This window comes from Melozone crissalis, unplaced genomic scaffold (genome assembly GCF_028551555.1).
Source record: "Melozone crissalis strain CALT ecotype California unplaced genomic scaffold, PUWL_Pcris_2 ptg000004l_1, whole genome shotgun sequence".
Classification (NCBI taxonomy): domain Eukaryota; kingdom Metazoa; phylum Chordata; class Aves; order Passeriformes; family Passerellidae; genus Melozone; species Melozone crissalis.
The window spans coordinates 44,316,600-44,339,715 of NW_026535782.1; the positions used below are offsets into that span (position 1 = coordinate 44,316,600).

Consider the following 23,116-nt stretch of genomic DNA (forward strand, 5'->3'; position numbering starts at 1 on the left):
ACAACAAGAGAGAGGAAGGTTGATCAAGGAAAGGAGAGGAATAGACTGAGCCTTGAAGCATGCTGCAGGAAAAAAATTTGGACAGAAAAGGTTTTGATTTCTGTTCTCTTTGAGTATTATTGCTCTGTTGTTTAACTGATTGCAGGCAGGAATAGAAGTGATATGTAATATCAAACACCACAGAGAGGCTGAGCAGAAGGTACATGGATGCCTGTGTCTCTGTGCTGGAAGAGAGCATTCAGAAACGTAGTAAGTGCTGCTCTCATTGTGTCCTGGCTGAAGCAGCATCCAAGGCAACAGCAGCTACTAGAAGACAGCAAGGAATGCATGCTTTCAATTCTGAAACAAACTGATTTAGTAAAAGGAGAACAGATGTGGGCAAGAACTTGACACAATAAATTCTGATTTGGAGGGAAGTTGTAAGGTAGAGAGAGTGGCTTTGAGGAGAGCTTTTCTGGCAAGTGTAGGTGGTATAAAACAATGTTGACTGTATATGACAGTGCTATTCTGTGGAAACCCCTAAAATGTTTGTTTCTGGTCTAGTGCCTTCAGGTGAAATGTTTAAAGCAAGGGTGAAACTGTTCTCAGTTAATTTGATTTTAATTGGCACTGAGGGGAAGGATTTTAGATCGGGAAGGATTTTAGATCTTCCAGAAGCCTGGGAGGGAGACCAGGTGACAATGAGAGGAGGCAGTTCGTGTAGGATCAGGAATCAGTGCACCCACAGCAACCTATGCCAATGAGTACATTACAGACTCCTGCTGTAATAAAAGTCATTAATAAGCAGTCTCTGTTCTCCCCTCTTATCACAAGAGAGGAACACAATCAATTTTTGCCAAGTGTTGAGTGTGCTCGGCTCCCATTGACTTTAACATAAAGTGCTAATACCTCACAGAGTGGCTGCCAAAATGTACTACAGTACATTCTTTCTCACACCTCTCTGGACAGGCAGTTGTCTTATTAATTCAAGTCCTCTTAAAACATCAGATCTTAAATATGCCTGAGCTTGTGAAGCACAGCAGGGCTGGAGGGAGCTGTGATGTTCATGTGGATGTTCCACTGTGGCACAGCCACTTGGCACTTGTATGATTCAAGTTGTGCCTTGTACCAGGGGATCTTAATGGATGGGGCTGTGGGCTCTTCAGATGTGCCCAACACATGGCACTTCTTGTGTAAATGTGCTTCTGTTACAAGCCAGGCTTTGGGAATCTGTGGCTACGTGAGGAGACAGAATTCCTCATTTGTTCTCAGCATAGTGGGCATTCTGTGGAAAATGAGAGCTGTGTGTGTGAGAAACCAGCTAACCAAGCTTCAAATGGAAGCCAAATGAGGCTTCCCTGCAGTTTCACAGCTGTGTCCCCAATGGCTGCTTTGTGCTGACAGCATGGTGAACTCTGCTTCATTTCTGTGACCACTAAGAAACAGAAGATCACAGAACCTGGAGTCAAAACTTGATAGGATTAATTTTTTTTGTCCCTAGGGAGCAGAAATGGCTACTTTTTAAAAGCAGAGCGGAGTAACGTGATAGCATTTTTCAGATTAGTACTTACTGCTAAATAATGACTCGTAGCGCCTTTTCAATTTTCCCTTTCCTCCTGAAGAGATGAGGGAACCTCTGCCTCATGTTAAAAGGGAGGTAAAAAGGCACAGAATAAGTGATAATTTACCAGTGTCATGAGATGGAGAGAATGTGTTTGTGGGGGTTGTGTTGTGTGGGGGTTGTGTTGTGGGGTCACATTAATGCTGCCAGAACAGCCCGTGCTGGTAGTCACAGCCTGTGTCCCATCGCATCACTGGGATGCATCCAGCCCTGGCAGACCAATAGTCACAGTCATGTTCATCCATGAGAGCTTGCTCACCCTCTCCATAGGGGCTGTGCATAAGACAGAAATAATTCAAAACTTCTGAGATCATACCTGCTTCTAATTATCAGACACAATTTTAAACTTTAGTTCAGGAGATTAAAAATATCTGTATGTTTGCACACTCAGGATTTTGTGTGCTGCTTACTTGGGGAGGGTGTGTGTACATACATGCACATGTATGTCTTAGCTAATAAATGTTTGAGTAGAATTCTACTCAAACATCTGATGTAATTTAGTGGTAGTAATGACTTTGGAATGATGATGGTGCTATAACTCAATTAAGATGTTTTTAGCAAACTGCCTCAAGTGGGTTGCAAACAGCTGCAAAACACCCACTCAAATCCCTAACAATTGCAGCACTGAACAACAGCAGTGTCATGTGTGTGCTCTCCTTAACAAGTGACGAGCACAGGAGCAGGCTTTAATTTTGTTCTTTTTGTTCCTTTTCTCCCACAGACTATCCACGTTGCCATTGTCTGTGCAGGGTACAATGCCAGTCGGGATGTTGTCACACTCGTCAAGTCTGTCTTATTTCACAGGTAAAGGAAGCTTTCTTTTCCTGTATATTGTGTATCTGATTATTACTACGTGAGCTTTTTGTAGGTTTACTGTGTTACTTCAAAAGAAGGTCAGATTCCCTTCCCTGGTTCCTTTCTCTTTTTAAGGAATGAAACATTTAATTCATGATCCTCTCAAATAGATTTCACCTGCTTGAAGATTTTCTACAGTGAGTAAGAGGGATCAGAGATCCACCTGCTGCTCCTGTTGCATTGTGGGAATAGGGATTGTATCTATCTTCACTGTAAAGCATCTACACACTCCTGAATGCTGTAAAATAGTGATAATGGTAATAACAGTGTTGTATTCATTTAGCCTATTTCTGGTATCAGTTTATGGCACAGGTGTAGATGATAAATTCACATTGGTTGCTTAACTGTCCCAGATTCCAATTTTGATATTTGTTTTTGAAGTAAACCTGCTGTTACAGTCAGTATATACACTATTTCATTAAATTCAGGTGCTTTATTCTGGCTTTGGACTGGCTGCTGACAGTCCCACAGAAGGTTTTGCAGCCTGGTGTTAGCACAGTTAGCTCCCAAAGTTGAGAGGCATAAATGTTCAATGAAAACAAAATAACCAATTCCCTTAATAGACAGCAACTCCGGAAAAAGAGAATTCACATTAAACTCTGTGTGGGCATATGTGTGTATCCATTGTCCAGCTTCGAAATTCTCTCAGAAGTGCTTTCCTGTGATGTTGCCAAAAGTGGATTAAAATTGGGGAAGTGATCAGACTGTTTGATTCAAACAGGATAAATAGACTAGTAAAATATGCTTACAGTACAAACAACTTATTGAGGGAGGTAGTTTTAATATGCTGCTTTTTTTTGAAAGACAATTTTGTGCAAGAGTGAATTACTTTTGTTCATGTCATGTGGTAATATTTTCTTGTGTCTGTCGTGAGTGGGGCATTCCAGTCCCACACTTTGCTCCTTATATTTGCCTCCCGTCTCCTGCTGGAAGCCTTAGTAGTCATTCCCTGACAATGGTTTTAGTACACCATTTTGTCATTTTTGGTAAGCTTCCTAAAATAATATAGATGCTCACCTTGTCCAGTATGAAAAAAGACCCCATAAGTATTGTTTAATCAAAATAGGAGAGCAGCTTCCATTATCAACGCGCAATCTTTGCAAGTCTTTTGAGCAGTAGCATGTTCATGTTAGATGGGGGTAGGACCAGAAGAACAATGCTAAAAAACATAACAAAAGCAAAAATACAGTAAATATCCATGTCATTGTCTTTGGGGGATTTTACTAAACGTTAAAATTCTGGTAAATGGTAAAACTATATGTATTTCCAATTAGAAGTTTGAGTTGTTCAGTGTAAACTGGGTTTATATTGCAAGGATGTGGGGAGGTTTTGTATTTTTTTTTGTTGTTTCTAAGGGATTTAATGGAAAATCATATTTTTGTGGTGACACTAGTTATCCTATTGGTAAGTTTCTCCCTGTTTGTCTATTCTAATACTTGCATCCATTTTGAGAAGGCTTTAATCTCTCTGTTTGCAAATTTTCTGTAAATAATAGGCATCTCACAGCTCAAAGGTTTAAACAACCTCTCTCTGTTCTTTAAAGGAAATGTCCCTGTTTTACTTAAGGCACTTCTCTGAGCAATTAGCAAATTTATAAACAATACTGTCATGTAATTAAATTATTAAATAATAAAAATTAAAATGTTTAAACAAAAAAGATAATTAATATTGGTATTTCTAAGTCTGATGGATTCTGCCTCTGTCAAGAACATACTGGTTTTGGCCTGCACTGCTGCTCATGTCGAAGGATTCGTTGAACTCAGCAGAGGTGGTCAAGATAAAGTCCAGTATAGCTAATGAAACCTGAGCCCATTCCAGATAACCTATCTCCCTTGTTTGCTCAGAACACACTTAAAGACAAGTCTAAGTCCATTCCTGCCTAAAACTAGGGTTTCTCACTAGGTATTAAATTGTTTGCTAGAAAGAGAAGATATTCTCAGAAAAGAGACAGAGACAGACATTTCTTTGTTATCTTCTAGAAAACACAGACTTCTTAAGCATCAGTTGATGCTATGACTCCATGGCCATGCTTCAGTAGCACTCCTTTCTTGGATCTTTATCTTTGGAATGGCAGTTCTGTAGAAGGATGCAGAATAAGCAAAAAGAAACAACAAATTAGGCTGAATATTGATTTAGAACTAAGTTTCTTTGCTTTGGTTGCCATGTGCAAATGGTGTTATTTTGGAGACCACTATGCAATTTAGAAATGGTGATGATTGGAAAGGCTTCTTTTAGTTGGTATGATCTGTTTAATTTTAGGAATGAAGAACGAAGACAGGTCATGATAGTGCATTTAGGAGGATTGAATTAGGAGAGTTGGGAGTGGTTGGTTCAGATAGTCAGTGCTTCATGATGTCAGCATCAAGTTTACCTCTGACTTGAGGGTCGTCAGTGAGAACAGGCATGGAGATGTCCCTTCTTCTAACCCTAAATATGCACCAGGGGGTGCATGCTAGCTGGCATTGACCAAAAAGCCATTGTTTGAAAGATCTCTATGCTTCCAATGGAGAAGTTTGCTTAACAAGAAGTTTGTTATCCTAATCTCTAAGTTAGACTTCTGGTCCTTCATTTCCAGTATCACCACATTCAATTTTAACAGTTTTGCAAGAACAGAAAAAACATGCTGCCAAACTTATTGTCACAGAGATTTTGTTTTTCCTTGGACACACCCTGAATTCAATCTACTGATGAAACAACTGACCCCTCAAAGCAACCAGACTTAATGTCCTCACCTGTCTTCCTGCACCTCAGTTGGTGTTTGTTGTAAGACACTGATGTCACTGAATCTATGTGGAATTCATGAAGATGTCATGTCCTTCTTTTGGCATTTCTGTACAGGTTATTATTTAAGTAATTTGGCATTTCTGTACAGGTTAGTAATGTTTTAGCATGCATTTTGATACAAACCTATATACCTAAATTCCCTACTTCCATAGGAAATCTCTACTTCTCTAATAGAAAAGCTCTGAGAAAAGGAGGCCATATCAGTCTAATCCCAGGGAGCATTAACATATTTGTTATACCCCCAACTTTAGCTAGAGTACTAAATAGAAACTCAAAGCAGCAGGAGTGCTGGGTCATTAAGGATAAAAGCTACAGGATTTTCTGTAGATGGAGTGTGCTGTCTCTCCTCTCTTGCAGGAATGTACAGCAAATCGTGCATATTGAACATTTCAGCTCTCCACAGGCCTAAAACACCAAGATTTGAGTCATACCATATATATTATGAGACTTAGGCAAGCTACTTGTTCAGACCATTTGAGAAACCACATCTATCTTCAGATTCCAGAGTGGGAAAAGGAGAGGAAAGGGGTAGTGTGATTGATTCCACATAAGAACACCATAATTCAGAAATATATTTCATTCCCAGTGATAAAGGAGCTTGATTCCAGTTTTGTCTTTCAAAAATGTATGCTCCAGCCACAAAATCCAGCAGCTTTTAACACCCAGTTTGACATAACTGACAGTCTGTTCTCAGGAGGAGACTCAGCAGAGCTGGGATAGTGCAGGGCTTGCAGTCTGATAAATATGCATTGGCAGCACTGCACAGAGGGAGGCTGGTAGAATGAATACTCAGTCCTACTCTGCAACTTTGCCACTTTCCTTTCTTGCACATCCAGTTCCCAATTATGACAGATTTTATAAAGCCATTGCAGGGGTAAAAAAAAATTGTCTGAGTTTAACACAAGCATATCACCATGTCCTCAGAGCAGCCTCATTTTAGTTGTTCCAAACCAAAAGACTAAACACTAAAAATGTATTATATTGGGTCAAATAGGCAGAATGAAGTGCAAATACTTTTGGAAACAGTGATTATAGTGGTAAGCTAAAAAGCACCTGCATTTCTTTGTCAAAATTGAAGCAGTTTTCTGTGGTTGATAATGTTCCTTGAATCTTTTGCAGCTATTGGTCCAAGTTACATTGGTAATTTTTTCAATGTTTTACTCCATTTCTGAAAATTGCAAACCTTAGAGTGCTACAGAAACAGCCCACAATCCTAGTTACACATTAAAAAGATAATTTCTCAGTTCGGGTAAGTCTTAACTTGAGTAAGAGCTAAAATGGTTTTTAATGTGTCCTTTTTCAAAGACGTGCCTAACACTATGTTTCATTTGGAAACAAAATAAAAAACAAACTTACACAATTATAGCATGTTTCTGGCAGTTAGGTCAGCCTGACAATCTGTAAACAATTAACTTCTCTTTTGTGCCAGCAAGTACTGTGTTGGTTTTTTGTGGCCTTCTGGTTTTTTCCCCACTGTGTCAGTCCCTCTTCTTCACAGGAGACACTACATTTACTTCTTTGGCTGAACTCTCCATTTACACTACAGCAATAGTGGCATAGGAGTGTGGGGGCTTTGGAAGAAATGTAAACAAAACCAGACAACCAGACAAATGCTTTTTAATATGAAGTTGCCTCTCTGCTTTAAGAAAGCTGCTTGTAACCTTTAAGTTAAGTGTACGTCTGAGCATTTTTAAGAACAGGATATGAAGCTGTGTTACAGAATGCTGTAAGAATAATGAACTCTTTTTTTTTTTTTTTCTCAGAACAAGTAGAATAAGACAAAGCAAATGAAAATCTAAATTAAATTAAAAGGATGACATGTAATTTCCAAGTAAAAGCCACAAGTCAACACTGGCTGATAATTAAAGCTTATATAATCTAATGGCTATATTCCATTGAGACCACTTTGCCTTAATGGAGTTAATTTGAGAATTCAAAGCCTCTGACAGTGTTTCCAACTTTTCTGATGTGTCAGTCTATTTTGTGTGAGGTTTTTCTGGCAAAACACATAAAGTGTGGCCTGGTTTCTCTGATCCATATGAATGCATCAACAATACACACTTTTTGTTTTTTCTAAGTGTCCTAACAATAGAAGCATAATGGAGAAAGCAATGTTTAAAAAAATCTGTTCATGATTTACTCTTAGTACTTCTCAAAGAAGTTCTGTAAGTAAACACTAAACAAGAAGATCCATTAGTGATGCAGCAAGTGTGTATTTAGTCTCTCTCCAATAGTTTGGGGAGCATTTTCATCAATACCACATCAAATGGGTGTGAAGTGATATAAAAACATCTTGAAGATTTTCACATTAAAATTTTTCTCATATGAGAGAGGGATTGTCATATGGGCATTAGGAGAAAAAGTTTCCCAAACTGCCTTTTATAATTCCTGTTTGAAGTTCTTGTAACCATTTGTTAGAGATATAAGAGGTACTACCTTGTTGTGCTTCCCTTAATAAAGTATAGGTTTTGGAAATAAACCCCCTGGACTACTGACCTTTTTGTATTCTTAGAAAATAAAATTTCTCTGTTGCAGAGAGAGAACTGTGTAACCAAGCAGCCAAGGAGCTGCCTTTTGAATTACTAACAATTGAGCTATGGAATAGTGCAGAAGGGAAGAGTGAGCCTTGGTTCACTACTCCCTTTCTCAATTGTAGATTTCTGTATTTAACTCTATGGCAGTGGCTATTTGAAAAGAAAGGGCCACAAATGCTTGAGCAAGCAGATCATAAATCTGATGAAGAATAAGAGGTTTTGAAATGCAAGAATAAGACATCATGATAAGAAAAAATGTAGAGAAATGGGTACCTTGGAAGAGACTTCTAAATTTATGGCCTGACTTTTAAAAAATTGACACCTTTTCATTTTCCTAACTTTATAGGACCTCAGCAATTTTGAAAATGAGGGCATTCATTCAAACTCCTATATTTAGGCCTAAGAACCTATACTTAAGCATCCATGCTTGAAAATCTTGGCTAGAATCTCCCTTTGTTCACTTTTGAGGAAAGTAATTTAGGAAAGTAAATGTGTGCTTTTTACATATGGTTTACTTCATCATATAGTGTTCTGATCTTAAGATAAGTGGAAATAAGTTAATATAGGAAGATTTGCAGTTTTCTGAACAGAGTACTTAGAACCTTAAGTTTCCACTTGATGGGAAATAGCCATATTTTGGAACTCTATTTTACCAAATTAAGACATTAATGCATCAGCATTTTCCATGTAGCAGAAACTGTGAAAAGTTGTAGTTGGTAGAAATTCATATGTTCAAAATCATTGAAGTCAATAAGATTAAGTATTCTTGGACACTGTGAGAAATTTTATGGCTGTTTCAATTCCTGCTTCTGCAGTAAGGAATCTGGAAGACGTGGGGCTCATTGTTATGAAACCTGGGATATTAGAAACATTTATTCCTAAACAGATTAATTCACATGAATACTGAGGACTTTCCAAAACCTGTTAGTTTTGTGTTAGAAGTTTATCACAGTTGCCTTTTATTGACCCATGTTATTCCATAGTTGAATATACTGTCCCCAGTACAGTATAGGGATTTCTATCATTATAAGATACAACCAGCCTTTATGTGTATGGTTTTTTTATTTTTCTTGATGTGCCCTGTGGAAAATGAGCAAAATGTCCCAGTTTAATGTAATTCAACTTTCAGTGGAAATCCTTCACAATATCCTGATTGTCATCCCCAATTCCTAGAGCCACTGATTCAATCATGTTGTCAGATAATCATGACATCTCTTTCATACATCTGTTGAGAAAGATTTCTCATCTTTCAGAATCTCTTCTGTTATAATGAATGTTGGTTGATCTGCAAGCTTCTAAACTTGTTTCTTAAACACTTTGAAACAATCCATATCTTTTAGGCTTCACATATTGCAGACAGCAGAAGAGGTGAAAGATGTCATCTGTGTGTATGCCAGTCTGGTTACCTTCAGAAGGTCTTCCAGCTTTGAGGCTGTGCACTGTTGGCATCCAGCACCGTGCTAAACCTCACATTTCACAGAACTGAAATCTCGTCTGGAGTAAAATTTTTGTGTGGCTGATGCACATTTAGTTGCAGATGTCATCAGGTCCCTATACTGTTTTGGGGATATATTTTTGTAAGTGATAATCTTTTGCCTTGCCTCTGACACACACTTTCCTTCCAGCTGAATCTTTACCATGAGGCTAACAACTTGAAAGAGATTCTGTGTGGGAGTACAGCTATCCTTTTTTCTTTCTCCCAGCAGGAGATGAACTAAAGTAAATGTCACCCACTTGTTCCCATATAAGTTTCATACACTCTGGGTCATTCAGATAAGTATAAACTGCTACTGAACATCTGAGTGTCTTTGTGTCAGATTTTTTCTTTTCAACTAGTGTGTTTCATCTTGAAATATTTTATATAAATTCCATTTAACTAAATGATCATTTGAAAGAAGACGGAGCTTCCTTTTTTTTAACTTAATTTTTGCTCTTCTTATTCTACTTTAGAATATAAGATAAATAACACAGAATGAAAAAGGGAAGGAAATTACTGAAGAACACCAGCTGGGAAATAGTCCTACCAGAACCCAGACTCAGCCCCTCCTTAGCAGAGGGAGCTATGTGGGATGTGTATGTTGATATTGAACATTTATTTGTCTTGAGATACTGCTGTGCCAGTACCCAAAGCCACCGGTGTTGTACTTTGTTTCTCTTGGCCTTGTCTCTAGTAATGAGATGTATCTCCTGATCACTGCTATTTCCTGATTTTTTCCTTGGCAAGGTGCCTGGTTACTGCGGAATCTGCATGAGCCAGGATGTCCTCTTCTACTCTCCTGCTGGGCTGGTGAAGCAAATGTAATTGCTGTGATCCCTTTAGCTTGGTAATGGGACGCTCAGCAGCTGGCAGCTTGTGCCTTTCCCCCTCCCCTCCTCCCTCCAGGACAAGCTGGAGATTGAAAGACCTTTGTCTTCTGAAAAGCGTGTTGTGGCTTAGTGTTTTGGATATTGTTTAAGGCAGATCAGCTGTGGGTTTATTCTGCCATCATGATTATCTCATATATAAGGCTTCTACCCAGCCCTTTCCTGCTTTTCCTGTAAGCACATAATGTGATCCACAGTGTCCTTGAAGCCAATACAGCAGCTTCACTGGCAGCCCCGAGTGCTGGGTTGGATCTGCAAAATCCAGTCATACACTGCTTCTCGCTACAATCTCCTCTTTCTGCTCAGGGGTCTGTTAAAAGACTATGAACAAATATATGTATTTTTACATTTTCCTGTGGACTTTGTTCACTGGGAAGCAGTATTACTCATCAAAGCAAGAAGAGAAACATTAAAAGGAAGGCACACATTTTGTATTAATGTAGAAAATGGAGAAAAAATAACCTTCATTTTTTGGGTTAAGCCCAAAAATGTAATGGAAGTATATTGGCCTGAGCTAACATAGTTTTCCTCACTTTTCATTCTCACTGAAGAATGTAGTAGCATCACTCATCTTCTGCTTTAATCAACATCTGAAACTAAATACTTCTCTTGTTAGATGAAAAATACCAATTAGCAAGTACACTCATTTAGCTTTACAAATTCCATACGAATGAGAATCCACTATTCCACTCTAGGGATCAAAGAAAGGTTGATCCCATGCTGAAGTCTAAACAAGCGTATTTTCCTCTTAGTAGTTTTTTCAAAGTCTGTCCTTTTTTGCTGACAGAGAAAGTTGCTAAGCCAGGGCTAAACATGGAAGACTGCAATTTGTGAGTAATTTCCACTGGTAGGTTTCCTACCGCAGAAGTTAAGATCAAATTTTGTTGCTTATTTCCCCCCAAAAAGGGAGGGAGGTTAAGGGAATTAAACAAGGTATTTGTAATGTCTAAGTTCACATTAGTATAGAAAAACCCATACACTTTGTCAGAGCTTGCCAGTCTTGCTGATACTGGCTTCACCCGTCTTGTTTTGAAGCTTTTCAGTTAGCCTAAGTCGTGTGATTACAGAGGTGAACCCAGATCTCGTGTTTTGAAGTAAAAGGCAGTCTGGTGAGTGCCTTTCTTTAACCCTTAGGAAAAAAGGATATGGTAAGATTTGCAATTTCCATTCTGTTCACTATGCCAGTGAATAGCTAGAAGGCACTCACCTGAAACATCTAATTTTGGGCTCCTATGGGACAGCTGTTGGTTCCCCAAGATTGCTTTGTAGAAAAGTTCTATGTAAACTCAAGGGTCCCAGAATTTAACTTCATTTAAATTGTTACATTTAACCTAGGACAGTCTTCTTACTACAAAGATAAATTACCAGGTTCACCTAGGAACTGAAACAATCATTTCCAAAGCTCAAGTCCCCAAAGGAGCTGGTGCATGGGACAAGACAGGTGTTATAAATCATGACATTCTGCTGGAGTCAAAGGTTCTGTGTGTTCATAGCCACCCAGAAACTGATTGAGTATTGTGTTGTGGTCATGTGTATCCAAATTGTGTCTCAGCGTTTTGGCCGCAGAGCAGGACTCCACCAGACATGCTGCACACTCAAAACTTGACATGGTAGACACAGATAAAACTTTGTAAATTCTGACATTGTCCTTTAAGAACAGGAATTAGAAACCTTTGAACTAACGTGTTCCTCTCCCTCCTCATGTCAGGCGGAACCCGCTCCACTTCCACCTCATCGCAGATGCAATTGCCAAACAGATCCTGGCCACTCTGTTCCAGACGTGGATGGTCCCGGCCGTGCGCATAGACTTCTATGATGCAGATGAGCTCAAGGTAAAGACACACAGACACAGGTGTCAGTCATATCCTTGTGATTTCATGTCACCCTTTGTTCCTCATCTCCCTTGACTGGTGAATTGCAGGGGAACTACTGCCTAAAAATATTCTCCCTGATGACAACTAATTCTAGCTGACGTGGTTGTAACCCCGATTACACGTAATTGGAAGATGCTGAATGGCTCAAATCAGTGCAGTTCTCTAGAATGAGAGCAGCGAATGAAATGTTTTGTGTAGCAGCTTAGAATCTCACTTGCTAGCAAGAGGATTCTGGCTGTCCATCTGATCACACTATGTTTTTTTAAGGATATTTCTTCCTAGTAGCAATGGTGAAATCTTAAGAATCTTGTTCAATAAACCCAAGTCTGTTACTGGAAACACCTAACTGCCTTGCATTCCTCAAGCACAGGTGTGTGAAACTCTAAGTACACACACTTCGACAAGGTAGCATTAGTACAATAGCTAACTTTTTTGTATGGATGCCCTTCCAAAAGAAATTATTGTTGAAAGAGTTCAGTCAACGGGGTGGGGGGGTTGGGAATCACTTACTCAAAGTAATTATCTTTTCATACTTAAAAAGTTTAAATCAGAACATGGAGGCACAACATCGATTTGGAGCTGTATGTTTTTTTTACCTGTGGAGGTAGAATGAAGTATTCAGACTTTAGCATTTGAAGTTGTTGGCAGTAATTTGTATGACTTACCAGATTGTTCTGAACAGGACCCTGAAACAAGGAAAAAAACCCTAAATTTAGCAAATTGCTATACTTACTAAAAGGGAAATTCAAAGCACACCGCGTTGTGAAATATTGAATACAGAAGGCTTTAGAAAGAGATGGAAAAGGGAAAAAAGTGATTCTTGAGCAAAATACTTTGTTTCTGTTTTTATTTTTCATTGGTTCTTTTACATGAAGCCATAAGCTGATATTAACCTAATTAGCCAGAGATCCCCCTTCTGTTCTTTATAGCTTTATAGCAAGGAAGAGGTTTTTTCCTATCAATCTTGTATGTGTCTATATTACATGTGCTTTTCTGCAAATTGTAGGGTTTTTAATTAGTGTCTCAGCTGGGGAAGACAGACCTCTTAGTGTTTTCCTTCTGGCCATTTGGGTATGGTCCAATCTAGTTAAGTAAATAATAATCAAGAGAGCTTACTTCAGTGATCCCCAATTTCTGATTTATAGGCAAAGCACTGAGTAGATATGAGGCTACAGAGCAAAACTGTTTTGTCCCTCCCTCTTCACTCAGCCTTGATTTTTTATATGACTGGTGACCTACATCCACACTAGATTACCTTGCATGCAACCCATAGGCTTTAGGTTGAGGACCAGTATCTAGCTGGATGCAGGTATTGATGCCTAAATAGGTCTTTCCAGGTTTGCCCCTCTTGTTCAGAGTTCATCATTTTCCATACCAAGCAATTTCCCTGGTTTCAGTGGCCAAAAAACCACAATATATAGTACTGAGCATAGGAGAATGTGATAGACACTGGCAAAGGAGAGCAAAGAGTTATAAATATAAACAGAGTTTTAAAAAACCAGGAATGATGCTGGCTCATATCCAGATCATTCTGCAGGTTTTAGCAAAGACGACAGAGGAGCTGTTTACAGACAGCTGTAGAAGCTCATCTCATTTGTTTCTTATGTAGCCCCTAGAGAGGATTTAATGATTGGTTTAGGTTCATGTATTTCACCTGCACTCTTGGGAGCTGTATTTTGCTGCCTGGTGTTAAGAAAACATAGAGCTGATGCTGGATGTTTACTAGAAAGCTTGTCTTTCTCTGAAGTGATCTATGGATTCACTGTTACAGTATATGCTATGTTTCAGTTTAAATGACCCTCCATAGTTCTTTTTTAAGCCTGCAATCAATACCAATTTCTGACTTTTAAAAGGGTTTAAACTGAGTAATGGCATGAGAACTTTCTGCTTAGCTTTCATTCACTGATGTTCAGTTGTTTTGGAACACATTTTAGCTGCTGCAGAAAACATTTCATTTCATGTTTGTTTTTTTCCCATTGGATATGTATGAGCTTCCAGCCTCTTCCTTCTAATGCAGCAGGAGCTGGCATGTTAGATTAAGCCCTTAAGTCCTAGGAAAAGTCCTGCTTCTACTCCTGTTCCTGCTCAAACAGTGGAAGAGAGCACATAATATTAGATCCTCCATAAATAATATGGATGCTTTTTTGTTTTCAAGTAGCTATTTAGAATTCAGGCAACAGTTTCCAGTAGCATATTAATTTTTTAAAAGGCAGAATTTGGAGATTAAAGTATTTGGTATTTGGCAGTGTTTCTTAACATATCCTGCAGCTCTTAAAATACATGCTGTATAGCTTAGAGTTAGAGATACCATTAGTGTCCTGAAGGAAGGCACAGAAAATTAGTCTTGGCTGTGGCTGTTGTTTTCTCTCAGGTTTTAGAGGAAAACTGGACACTTCACTGCAAGAAAGGGAAGACAAGGTATTATGGATTATATCAGAATTTCTAGGGGCAGCAAACCAACATATCTGCTTTGCTGCTGTGAATTAAGCATGTCAGATGTTCCTTTTAAAACTTAGAGAAGACTTATTTTTCCTTTTGCAAGGTGACACAGCAGTTCACATTGCTGTTGCACCACAAAGAGCCTAGGTTCATTCTCTCCCTAGAAGCAGATGCTGCCAAACTACCAGCAGCCTGCTTGGAAGAGAGATGGAGCACAGGAAAGAATGGCCAAGGAAAGGTATATCTTTGCTTGGGGTACATTATAAGGGATGGGATAGAAGAGGAGGAAACTTAACTGTGGAGCTGAGCCAAAATAACAGCATTTCCAGGAACAGGTCAGACACAGTTGAGATGGCAGCTTGCTGGATATATTTCTTTAAACCAGTTAGTTTGAAGATTTTAACAGCCAGTTGTACTAAGATGCTTGTAACCTTCCCCAACATAACTTGGCCTGTCTCCTCACTGCCTTGCCAATAACCTCAAGGAACATGGATGGGTGCTTAAAAGCTCTCCCTCAACTCACTAGCTGTTACGATTTGGAACTCTCTCCCATTAACTAAACCTGCTACGTGCAGTCAATAATCAGCAGTAAGCATCCTTGAAGTGTGGGCTGCTGATAATGGTGCCAGTAATTGAACTATTCCACAGCTACATTCTTCCTTCTTGCACTACTCAGTATGGCCCACACAAAACTCTTCTGAATTTATATGGCCACATATGGCTGTGACTGCAAACTGGAAAGTTACTTGGCAGTGTAAATTCACTTTATCTGATCCCTTTAGTTGTGTTAGTCAGCTTTGGTCCTAATGCATAGACGTATCTAATACAACAATGCATCCCACAAAATAACTGGAAACTGAAAATGGTCTTTGAGCATTAAATAAAAGGGAAAAAAAACTTGTGAAACATTCATCTATTACAGCTGTGATTTGCACATATGTGGCTGCAGGGTATTGTGGTTTTTTCAGTTCAGTCTTACATGAAGAAGCTCCAGAACAAACTATTGAAGGTGTGCAGCTTGGGCACTTGGCTTCTGCACTTCATTGTTAAACATGGAATCTTGTGTCAGTTCACTCCCAGGGAAACACAGGCATTAAATCCATTGTGATCTGCACTGTCCCAAGCAGAAGGAACAGCTGATAAGGCAGTACTGTATGTGATGGGTGGAATACAGATGAAGTGAGTTTGTTTTCCCACATGTTGCTTGACACACTGGTGACAACGTCAGGTGAACTGAAGAGGGCAGAATGTAGAATGAGCAGTTGCCTGCTCTGCTGTGAGTAAATGGCCCAGATACACAGTCCTTTAATCACTGATAGAGCAGAAAAGCCATCTCCTTTAAATGGTTTAGCCCACATGTGCTGCAATTGATTTATGAACTTGAAGGGATGGTGAATAGGGTTTTGATAGATGAACGTTTGATCTGAAAGAGAAATATGGAAAGCTCCATTCTTTGCTATACATATAGACAATATTGCAGCTTTTACTGTTCCCCGAAACAACAGACCACAAATCTGAGTACCAGTGCTGCATTAGGTGATTTCCTATCAGAAATGTTGACATCTGCACTCTCAGTCAAACTCAGTAGTCTGATACGGCACAACCAAACTCAGGTAAAGCATGGCATAAAGATCACCTATCTTTGGGCATTTGCTGCAGTATGAGGTAAATTACTTCTTAGCCACTTTCATCAACTTTGAAGCCAGTTCACTAGGTCAGATATTGACATCATTTAGACAGACATCACAAAATACTCTGAGTTAGAAGGGACACACAAGGATCATCGAGTCCAGCTCTTAAGTGAAGGGTCTGTAGAGAGATTGAACCCACGACCTTGGTGTCATTAGCACCATGCTCCAGCCAGCTGAGCTAATGGGCAAGGGCTATGAGACTTAAGCAGAAAAATAAAGTTTAATTCTTTAATTATGATTGTAGCATAGTTGGTTCTCAGGGCTGTGCCTGTGTGCACCCCTAGTGCACTTAAATTCCCTCAGTGGTCCAGGAACTCCCAGGCTTGATTTCTGCACAGATGAGATAAAGGACTGGTTTGAGACAGCAGCCCAAGCTGAAGCTAGGTGATTGATGGAACTGCTGGCACAAGAAGTATTTGACAGCTTGCTACAGGAGTGGTCCCGGTGGGAATTTCAGACAGTTGTTGAGATTCCCCAGGCAGACCCTGCTGTGCCTAGACCAATTTGTATGCTTAAGCATGTCGATTAACATCCTGGGCAAAGAATCTGGCTGTCCCAGATATTCACAGACAGTTCCTGCTACAAAGTTAATCAATTGTACAAGAGTAAGACAATCAATAGGAACAGTTCCTGCATGTGTAGAAATGATCATGTAGGACAGTCTATTGTACATACTTAAGATAGTTGGGAAATGTTTTGTACATAGGTTAAGGTGATCTATACCCATAATATATATCTTGCAGTGGTCAGGTAGGACCATGGGTCAGCTGGGTTACAAAAGTTGTACAGAAATATGTTTTAGGGAGTCTCACCCAATCCAGATAAGATGACCCTGTAAGAACCCTTGCTATGGAGACTCCCTTTACCATCTAGACAGCAAGCAAGTCCTGTCTGACACATTGTATTGTCCATGCAAACATTACTGTAGGTCAAAATCCCAATAATGTTAGTTGTTTTAAAGTATGCTCCATATGTAAATGTCTTTGCAGCAAATTCCACTAAAAGCAACTCAAATGCCATGAAATCTTTGGATACCAGCAGAAGCTCTTCCATTGAGTGATAGTAGTGATAAGGCTGTATGTATTGCAGTATTGCAATATACCAATGTTAGAAGCACGATCAAGCAGATATTTCAACAGAATGGCAGCTACCACTTTCTGAGCGTGGGAGAGAGGGATTCTGATTGGCAGTTGGGAAGATATGAGAGTGTATTTGATGAACAGATATTAGCTTGGTGGTTTTCACATCAGTTTAAGAGGGTGACAACGATAGCAGTGTTGATAAAGCCTTGAACAATAAAATTGGTCAGCATTCTCCTGCCTTCCATCATTCCTAGTCAAGAAGTTCCACTGGATGTTGCAGCCACCTATAACAATCACAGTAATAGTGACTGACCCCTAAACTGTCATGGACTGTAAGGGTTTGACTGTATTTGCATTGCACTGCATGCAGATTATATATTCTTAAGGGCAGCACAGAATTGTTTATCTGTTAAGAAGTTCACTGTGTGCCTCAGAGGCAAACACACAAAGTTATAAAGGAGAAGTATGTTACTTTCCTTCATTTCTTTTCCACTACATATGCAAGATCTAATTGCTATTAATGCAACTCAGAAAGAGAAACCCAGCATCTGTTTATGTTTACATTCATTCATGCAGCAGTAAGTATTCAGTTAAAGTGTTTCTGTGGCACTGAGGTTTTGATCTAAAACTCTCACGTGTTATGGGGGGGCTTGCAGTGCTCCTGCATTTCACCAGCCTTTTGTCTTCCTGTAAAGTGGCCCACTGCACATGTCAGTGAAATGGTAGGCATTGACTGCTGCTGCTTCCTGTCGTGTCCCCTTCTCTTTATTTTTTTTAAATATGGAAATCCAAGATACTGTAAAATGAAGTCTCTAATCAAGATATTTTACAGATTTGTATAACTTTTATGACTTATTTTTAGATTTTAATTTCTACTTTATAATTGAGATTTTGTGTATTTGCTAATGGACATATTGAATACTAGAGGCCTAAAGTCTCAGGTGATAAAAGATTCTTGTGCTTGTGATGCAGTGCTGCCATCTTAAGAACAGTCTTTTATCAAAAATTTTCAGTAAAGATGACTGGAAATTAACAGACTTGGTTTTGTGAGCTAAGATATTTTCCTTCAGACTGTTTGGGAGGAAATTAGTATCCACCAGGAAACAGATAGCAATTCAAACTCCCCAGCACAGTGGAACCTTTGTGAAGTCTGCCTCCTGTGTTACATTTTGCAGCGCTTCCACTACCATTTGAGAAGAAAGCTTCATGTCTGACTTTGTAAACCCCTTGTACTTTCCTACTGCTGCTGGTGCTTTGAAAAAACATTGGAGTTCTTTGTTAGTTTTATAATTTAGTTCTAATTGCTGTCGGCCTCTCTGTAATGCCACCTTTTTCTTGATTCTAGGGAAAAGCAGTACAGTCGTTCTGTTCTGTGTCCACCAGGAAGATGGTGTAGCTGCTCTGTGTAACATATGTGGAGTGAGAACTAAGGAGCCAACTCTCTTCCTCTTAAAATCACCCACATTTGTATCATAGTAGCTGACTATGACATTTCAACAGCAAGGATTTTTGTTTGGCATTCAGCTTCCTCAACATTGCTCATTGCAGCAACATGTGCTGCACCTCCAGGGAAGGCAATTTTAGCAGAGAATGAGAAAAAGATGAATAACTTCACATGAGATCTTCCAAAAATTATTCAATTTGACAGAAATTAAAAAGCATGCCCTGGAAAAGCCTAAAGAAGATATGTCTCAAACTAACTTGGGCAGCTATCGTTTGTTCCATGCATTCCCATTACAGCAGCTGCTTTCTCAGAGCATTATCATCCACCTGTGAGAAATGAGAGCATTTTGCTGACCTAACCTTGGATATACAGAAGTTATTTGAACACTTTGATCTGCATAAGGGGTGTAGGTTGTATGTCCCCTGTGCTTGCTGGGGAGAGTTAATGGTCATCCTGTGCTCCAGCACAATTTCTTTCTTTGGCACCTGCAGGTAGAAAGCAGGGAAGACATATAATGGCTATAGTTAGATGGTCTTAGCTCTTAATGGCTCTTCACTTGCTCACAGGGACACCTCCCTGTCAGATGGCATTCAATTACTCACAGAAGAGAAGCTGTGACTGCTCAAGGCATTCCTAGTGAGGATCAGTATCGATGTGAGCATTTTATCAAAATGTTTAATGAGCCTTGCTTCTAGATTTACAAAGAACTGAAGTAAATGTATTTCCATGTCTGATTGATAAGCTGAAAAATATAAGAGGCTGCAAGGACTCCAAGAATATTCTTGACTCACAACCTGGGAGCTGAAATGGTTAGATTTCCTCATTTGTAAATGATGTTGGCTTATTTGTGGTGTTGGCTTATTTCTGAGAAACAACTGAGATTCAGGGAAGTGTTGGGCAATAGATCTGATGTGAGCTATTTCCTATGGAGCAGTTCAGCAGGCAGTGTAGGGACCAAGTCTTCTGAAGGACTGGGGCTGAAATAGTCATACTTGTGGACAGAAATGGTGTTCACCTTGTCTGGGCACACCTTTTTGTGTGACAAGTTTTCACAGCAGTGAAAATGACAGAGTCGTGCTGTGTGCCTGGCACAGCACAAGCATATGCTGGAGTCACTCTTCTCATAGGTCTGAAACCATCTCAGTCCAGGTAAGGGTGTACAGTCTGATTTTAGTCTCAATACTTGCTTTAAAGGGGGGATAGGTAATAACATTGTTAATGAAATGCTATTTACATCACCTCTTTTTTGAGTCGACTTAGTATGAGAACATTTGGACTTGTAAATTGAGAAATTTTGTTTCTTTTAGTAAAGTTATCACTTTTCAGGTCAATCTGCAGTCCTACAAAGATTCATTTTTTGAGATACATAGTAAGGTTATTAATGAGATGCCACTGATGGTAATTTGACTTGAGTAATTTCTCTTAGTAGAGCTACCTCTGTTCCAATCAAATTTTTAAATCCTGTGGAAGTTTCATTCTTTGAGCTTAAGTTGATGGTGTCTAGGTCTCACCTTTTCAGAAAAAAAGATGAAAACTGAGTAGTATTTTGATCCCCTGTTAATTTTCCCATATATTCCTCCATTACTTGAGATCCGACCCCTTTCACAGCTGGATGGATTCCACAGTTTTTAGCTGACACAGATGAAAGCCTTTAAAATAGTTCCATCTATATTGTTTTATTGAGACATTTGGAACCTGTGTTCACCTGTCTGATTGCAATTTTATCTGATGGTCTATAGGGTGAAACTCCAAGATTATGTGGAATTAGGGTGCCACTGGTGGACTTAGCCCTCAGATGTTTCAGGAAGTTGTAAGAGTTACATGCCTGCGATATGGACACTTAATGCAAACTCTTTTCTGAAGTATTTGATGATATTTAACCAGAAGCGGGGTAATTAACTAGACTGATGTCATGAACTTCAGAGTTTCTTGTTTTTGAAGGAGCCCAGTTTTCCCAATGTCTTTATTTTCTTCAGATTGTTTATCTAGTTAGTGCTGCATTGTTGGAGAGACAATGTAGCTCTTTCTAATAAAAAAGAAAAAGAACATTTTTTCACCCTATCACATTCACTGCTTCTTGCACAAGGTGATTGTTAGTTTTGCTTGTTCATAATTGTAATACCTTTTATCCTTTATTATTCTTTTTATTCTAGATGTATTCCTGGAGCATTTTAGTCCCTAGGAGTTTTGAGAGATGGTAATACTTAGCACTAGAGAAAAGAACACTGTTTTATGTAGTTTTTATTCCCATGAAGCAATAATTGCTGTATAAGAAGTTGCACTCACTTGGCCTCCAACTCTGCAGGGTGGAGGTTGATTTGTTTTCCTGGAAATTCTTTACTTTTGGTGAAAAAAAAAGAGACATAAGAGTTCTTTATGGGATATAGCATTTATTCCTCTAGTTGGATGTATGTTCCACCAACTAATGGCCTTTTTTTGGTGCAGCATTTTCAGCTGTTGAAGTTCTACTGTTCTTACTCTTTAGGCAGAAACAGTGTAAGTTTAGGTCTGGAGGAAGGTGATCTTACTGGTGAGATGCCCAATAGTAAGTAGGGATTTCCTTCTGAATAGAAGAACGGATCCTTTTTCTCATAAGCATTTGCTGTGTTTTGACTTTGTGTTAAGATATCAGATATCTGGTGGAAGCTGCATTCCCACATCCTTTCCACAAATCACCCTAGGACATCGGGAAACTTCTTCACTGAGAGGATGGTCAGTCACTGGACCAGGCTCCCCAGGGTCATGTCACCAAGCTCGTGAACTCCAGTCATGGCTTCAAGACCATGGATGAACCTGTTAGTCATAGGGATTAGTTTTAGGTAGTCCTGTGAGGAGAAGAGAGTTGCACTCAATGATTCTTATGGGTCCCATCTAACTTGATATATTCTATGATTCTTTATTTTGCAACCCTGGCTGTCAAACACGGTTTTGTATGGATACAAACTGGATGGGAATCTTTCAGGCTTAAAAGGGTAGGAAGTCAGTCCCTCAACATTCTTGGTGTCTGTTTGGGAATGTTTTTGTGCATGATAACTAGTATTTTACACCTGCAATCTCCTTTCTCAGGTATTACTTGGTTAGCAATAGTCACTGTAACTTCTGCAACCTTCTCTGATAATCCTTACAAAAAGATTTTTCAGTAGGGGGAGAATCCCTCTTCAGATAAGTTTTTGTCACTGAGTTGGAGCTTTTGTCTATCCATCAAAACATGTTTATGCAGGATATGCTGTTGCATTTTATCATGCATAGTGCATCTTGGTGAAACCTGTTTGTTATCCTGATGTGCAAAATGCAGGTTGTGTTGCTGGGCTTTGACCCCAAGAGCTGCATGGAAATGTGTAGAACATGGAATGGCTGCAGCCAGTGTGTATGTACTTGCATAGTTACTGAAGTGGAAAAGCTTCAGTACATCAGACAGTGATAATATTTTCATGGATTAGTATCTTCCCTGATGAATTAGCACAAAGAGCTTGTTGATTGAGTTCACTGGCAATTAAAGCGGGCAATTGATCTTTCTTATCTTTCCATACAGATGAAGCAAGAAGGGCAGCCCTGAGTTTTCACCACTGGGCGAGTTCTGGCCAGATCTATCTGTCAGTCAGCTTTTAGCAGAAAGCTCTGGCTTCCTGCCATTTTATCTGCTTCAGCTTGTTTGTCTCTTTTCACTCATTCACTGACAGAAAATAATAAGAAAAAAAGGCTTTATCTTATCTTCTAGGGAAGATTGTTCTTTTCCCTCTTCTGGAGAGGTGGGGCTGGAGGCTGGTGTTTGGCTGGTTCTCACTGACCTCTCTCGGGATGCTCAGATTCTTTTAGGTCCTCCATCCTTGACTGCTGCACTGAAAACAGCTGTGGTTGAGGCCAGGGGCCTCAAAGGAACAAGAAACAAAGAAAACAGCACCAACTGAGACTGGCCAGACTTTTTCATTCTGCAGTCCCTTTTTGCACAAATGAAGAAAGGAAAACAAAGAGAGCATTCAGCATTTTGGAGATAGCAAGAAACAATGAAAAAAATTAGAGTCTCTAATGAGAGTAAAGAAAAGGATTCAAATAGAAACTGGCCATTTGAGTTTTATAGGGCTAAATAAAGTGGGAGAAAAGCCAGCTGAATACCTAAAGGGAGGGAGATAGTCCTAAAGATCCCAGTAGGTGAATTACCTTTTGGCCCTTTCTTTTCTGAAGAAGCTGTAGGGCTGAATGTTTTGTTGCCTAAGTGGCAGAGATCAAAAAAAATCCTACATCAGTTTTAATTTATGTCTGCAGTTGTATCCGTATAAAACATGGATAAGCTCTTGGCACCCTCATTTAATTTTGTTGTTAAGGAAGTTGTTTTGAAGAAGCATCCTTGAATCAGGTTTTTCCCACTTGTCTGCCCTTTGTATGCATGTGTGTATTGGTGAGAGATTAGGAAGGAAAATATAAAAAAGAAAAGAAAAAAAGTCCTCCACA

General features: G+C 39.3%; 1 protein-coding gene across 3 annotated transcripts in view; it reads left to right on the forward strand.

The window, feature by feature from the left end:
• Positions 1–23,116, forward strand: part of LARGE1 (LARGE xylosyl- and glucuronyltransferase 1) — a 286,266-nt gene that overhangs the window by 150,062 nt on the left and 113,088 nt on the right. For all 3 annotated transcript variants that reach the window (XM_054279879.1, XM_054279896.1, XM_054279887.1), the window contains 2 exons: positions 2,322–2,404; positions 11,846–11,969. In XM_054279879.1, the coding sequence (XP_054135854.1) occupies positions 2,322–2,404; positions 11,846–11,969 (207 nt within the window). The remainder of the gene's footprint in view (positions 1–2,321; positions 2,405–11,845; positions 11,970–23,116) is intronic.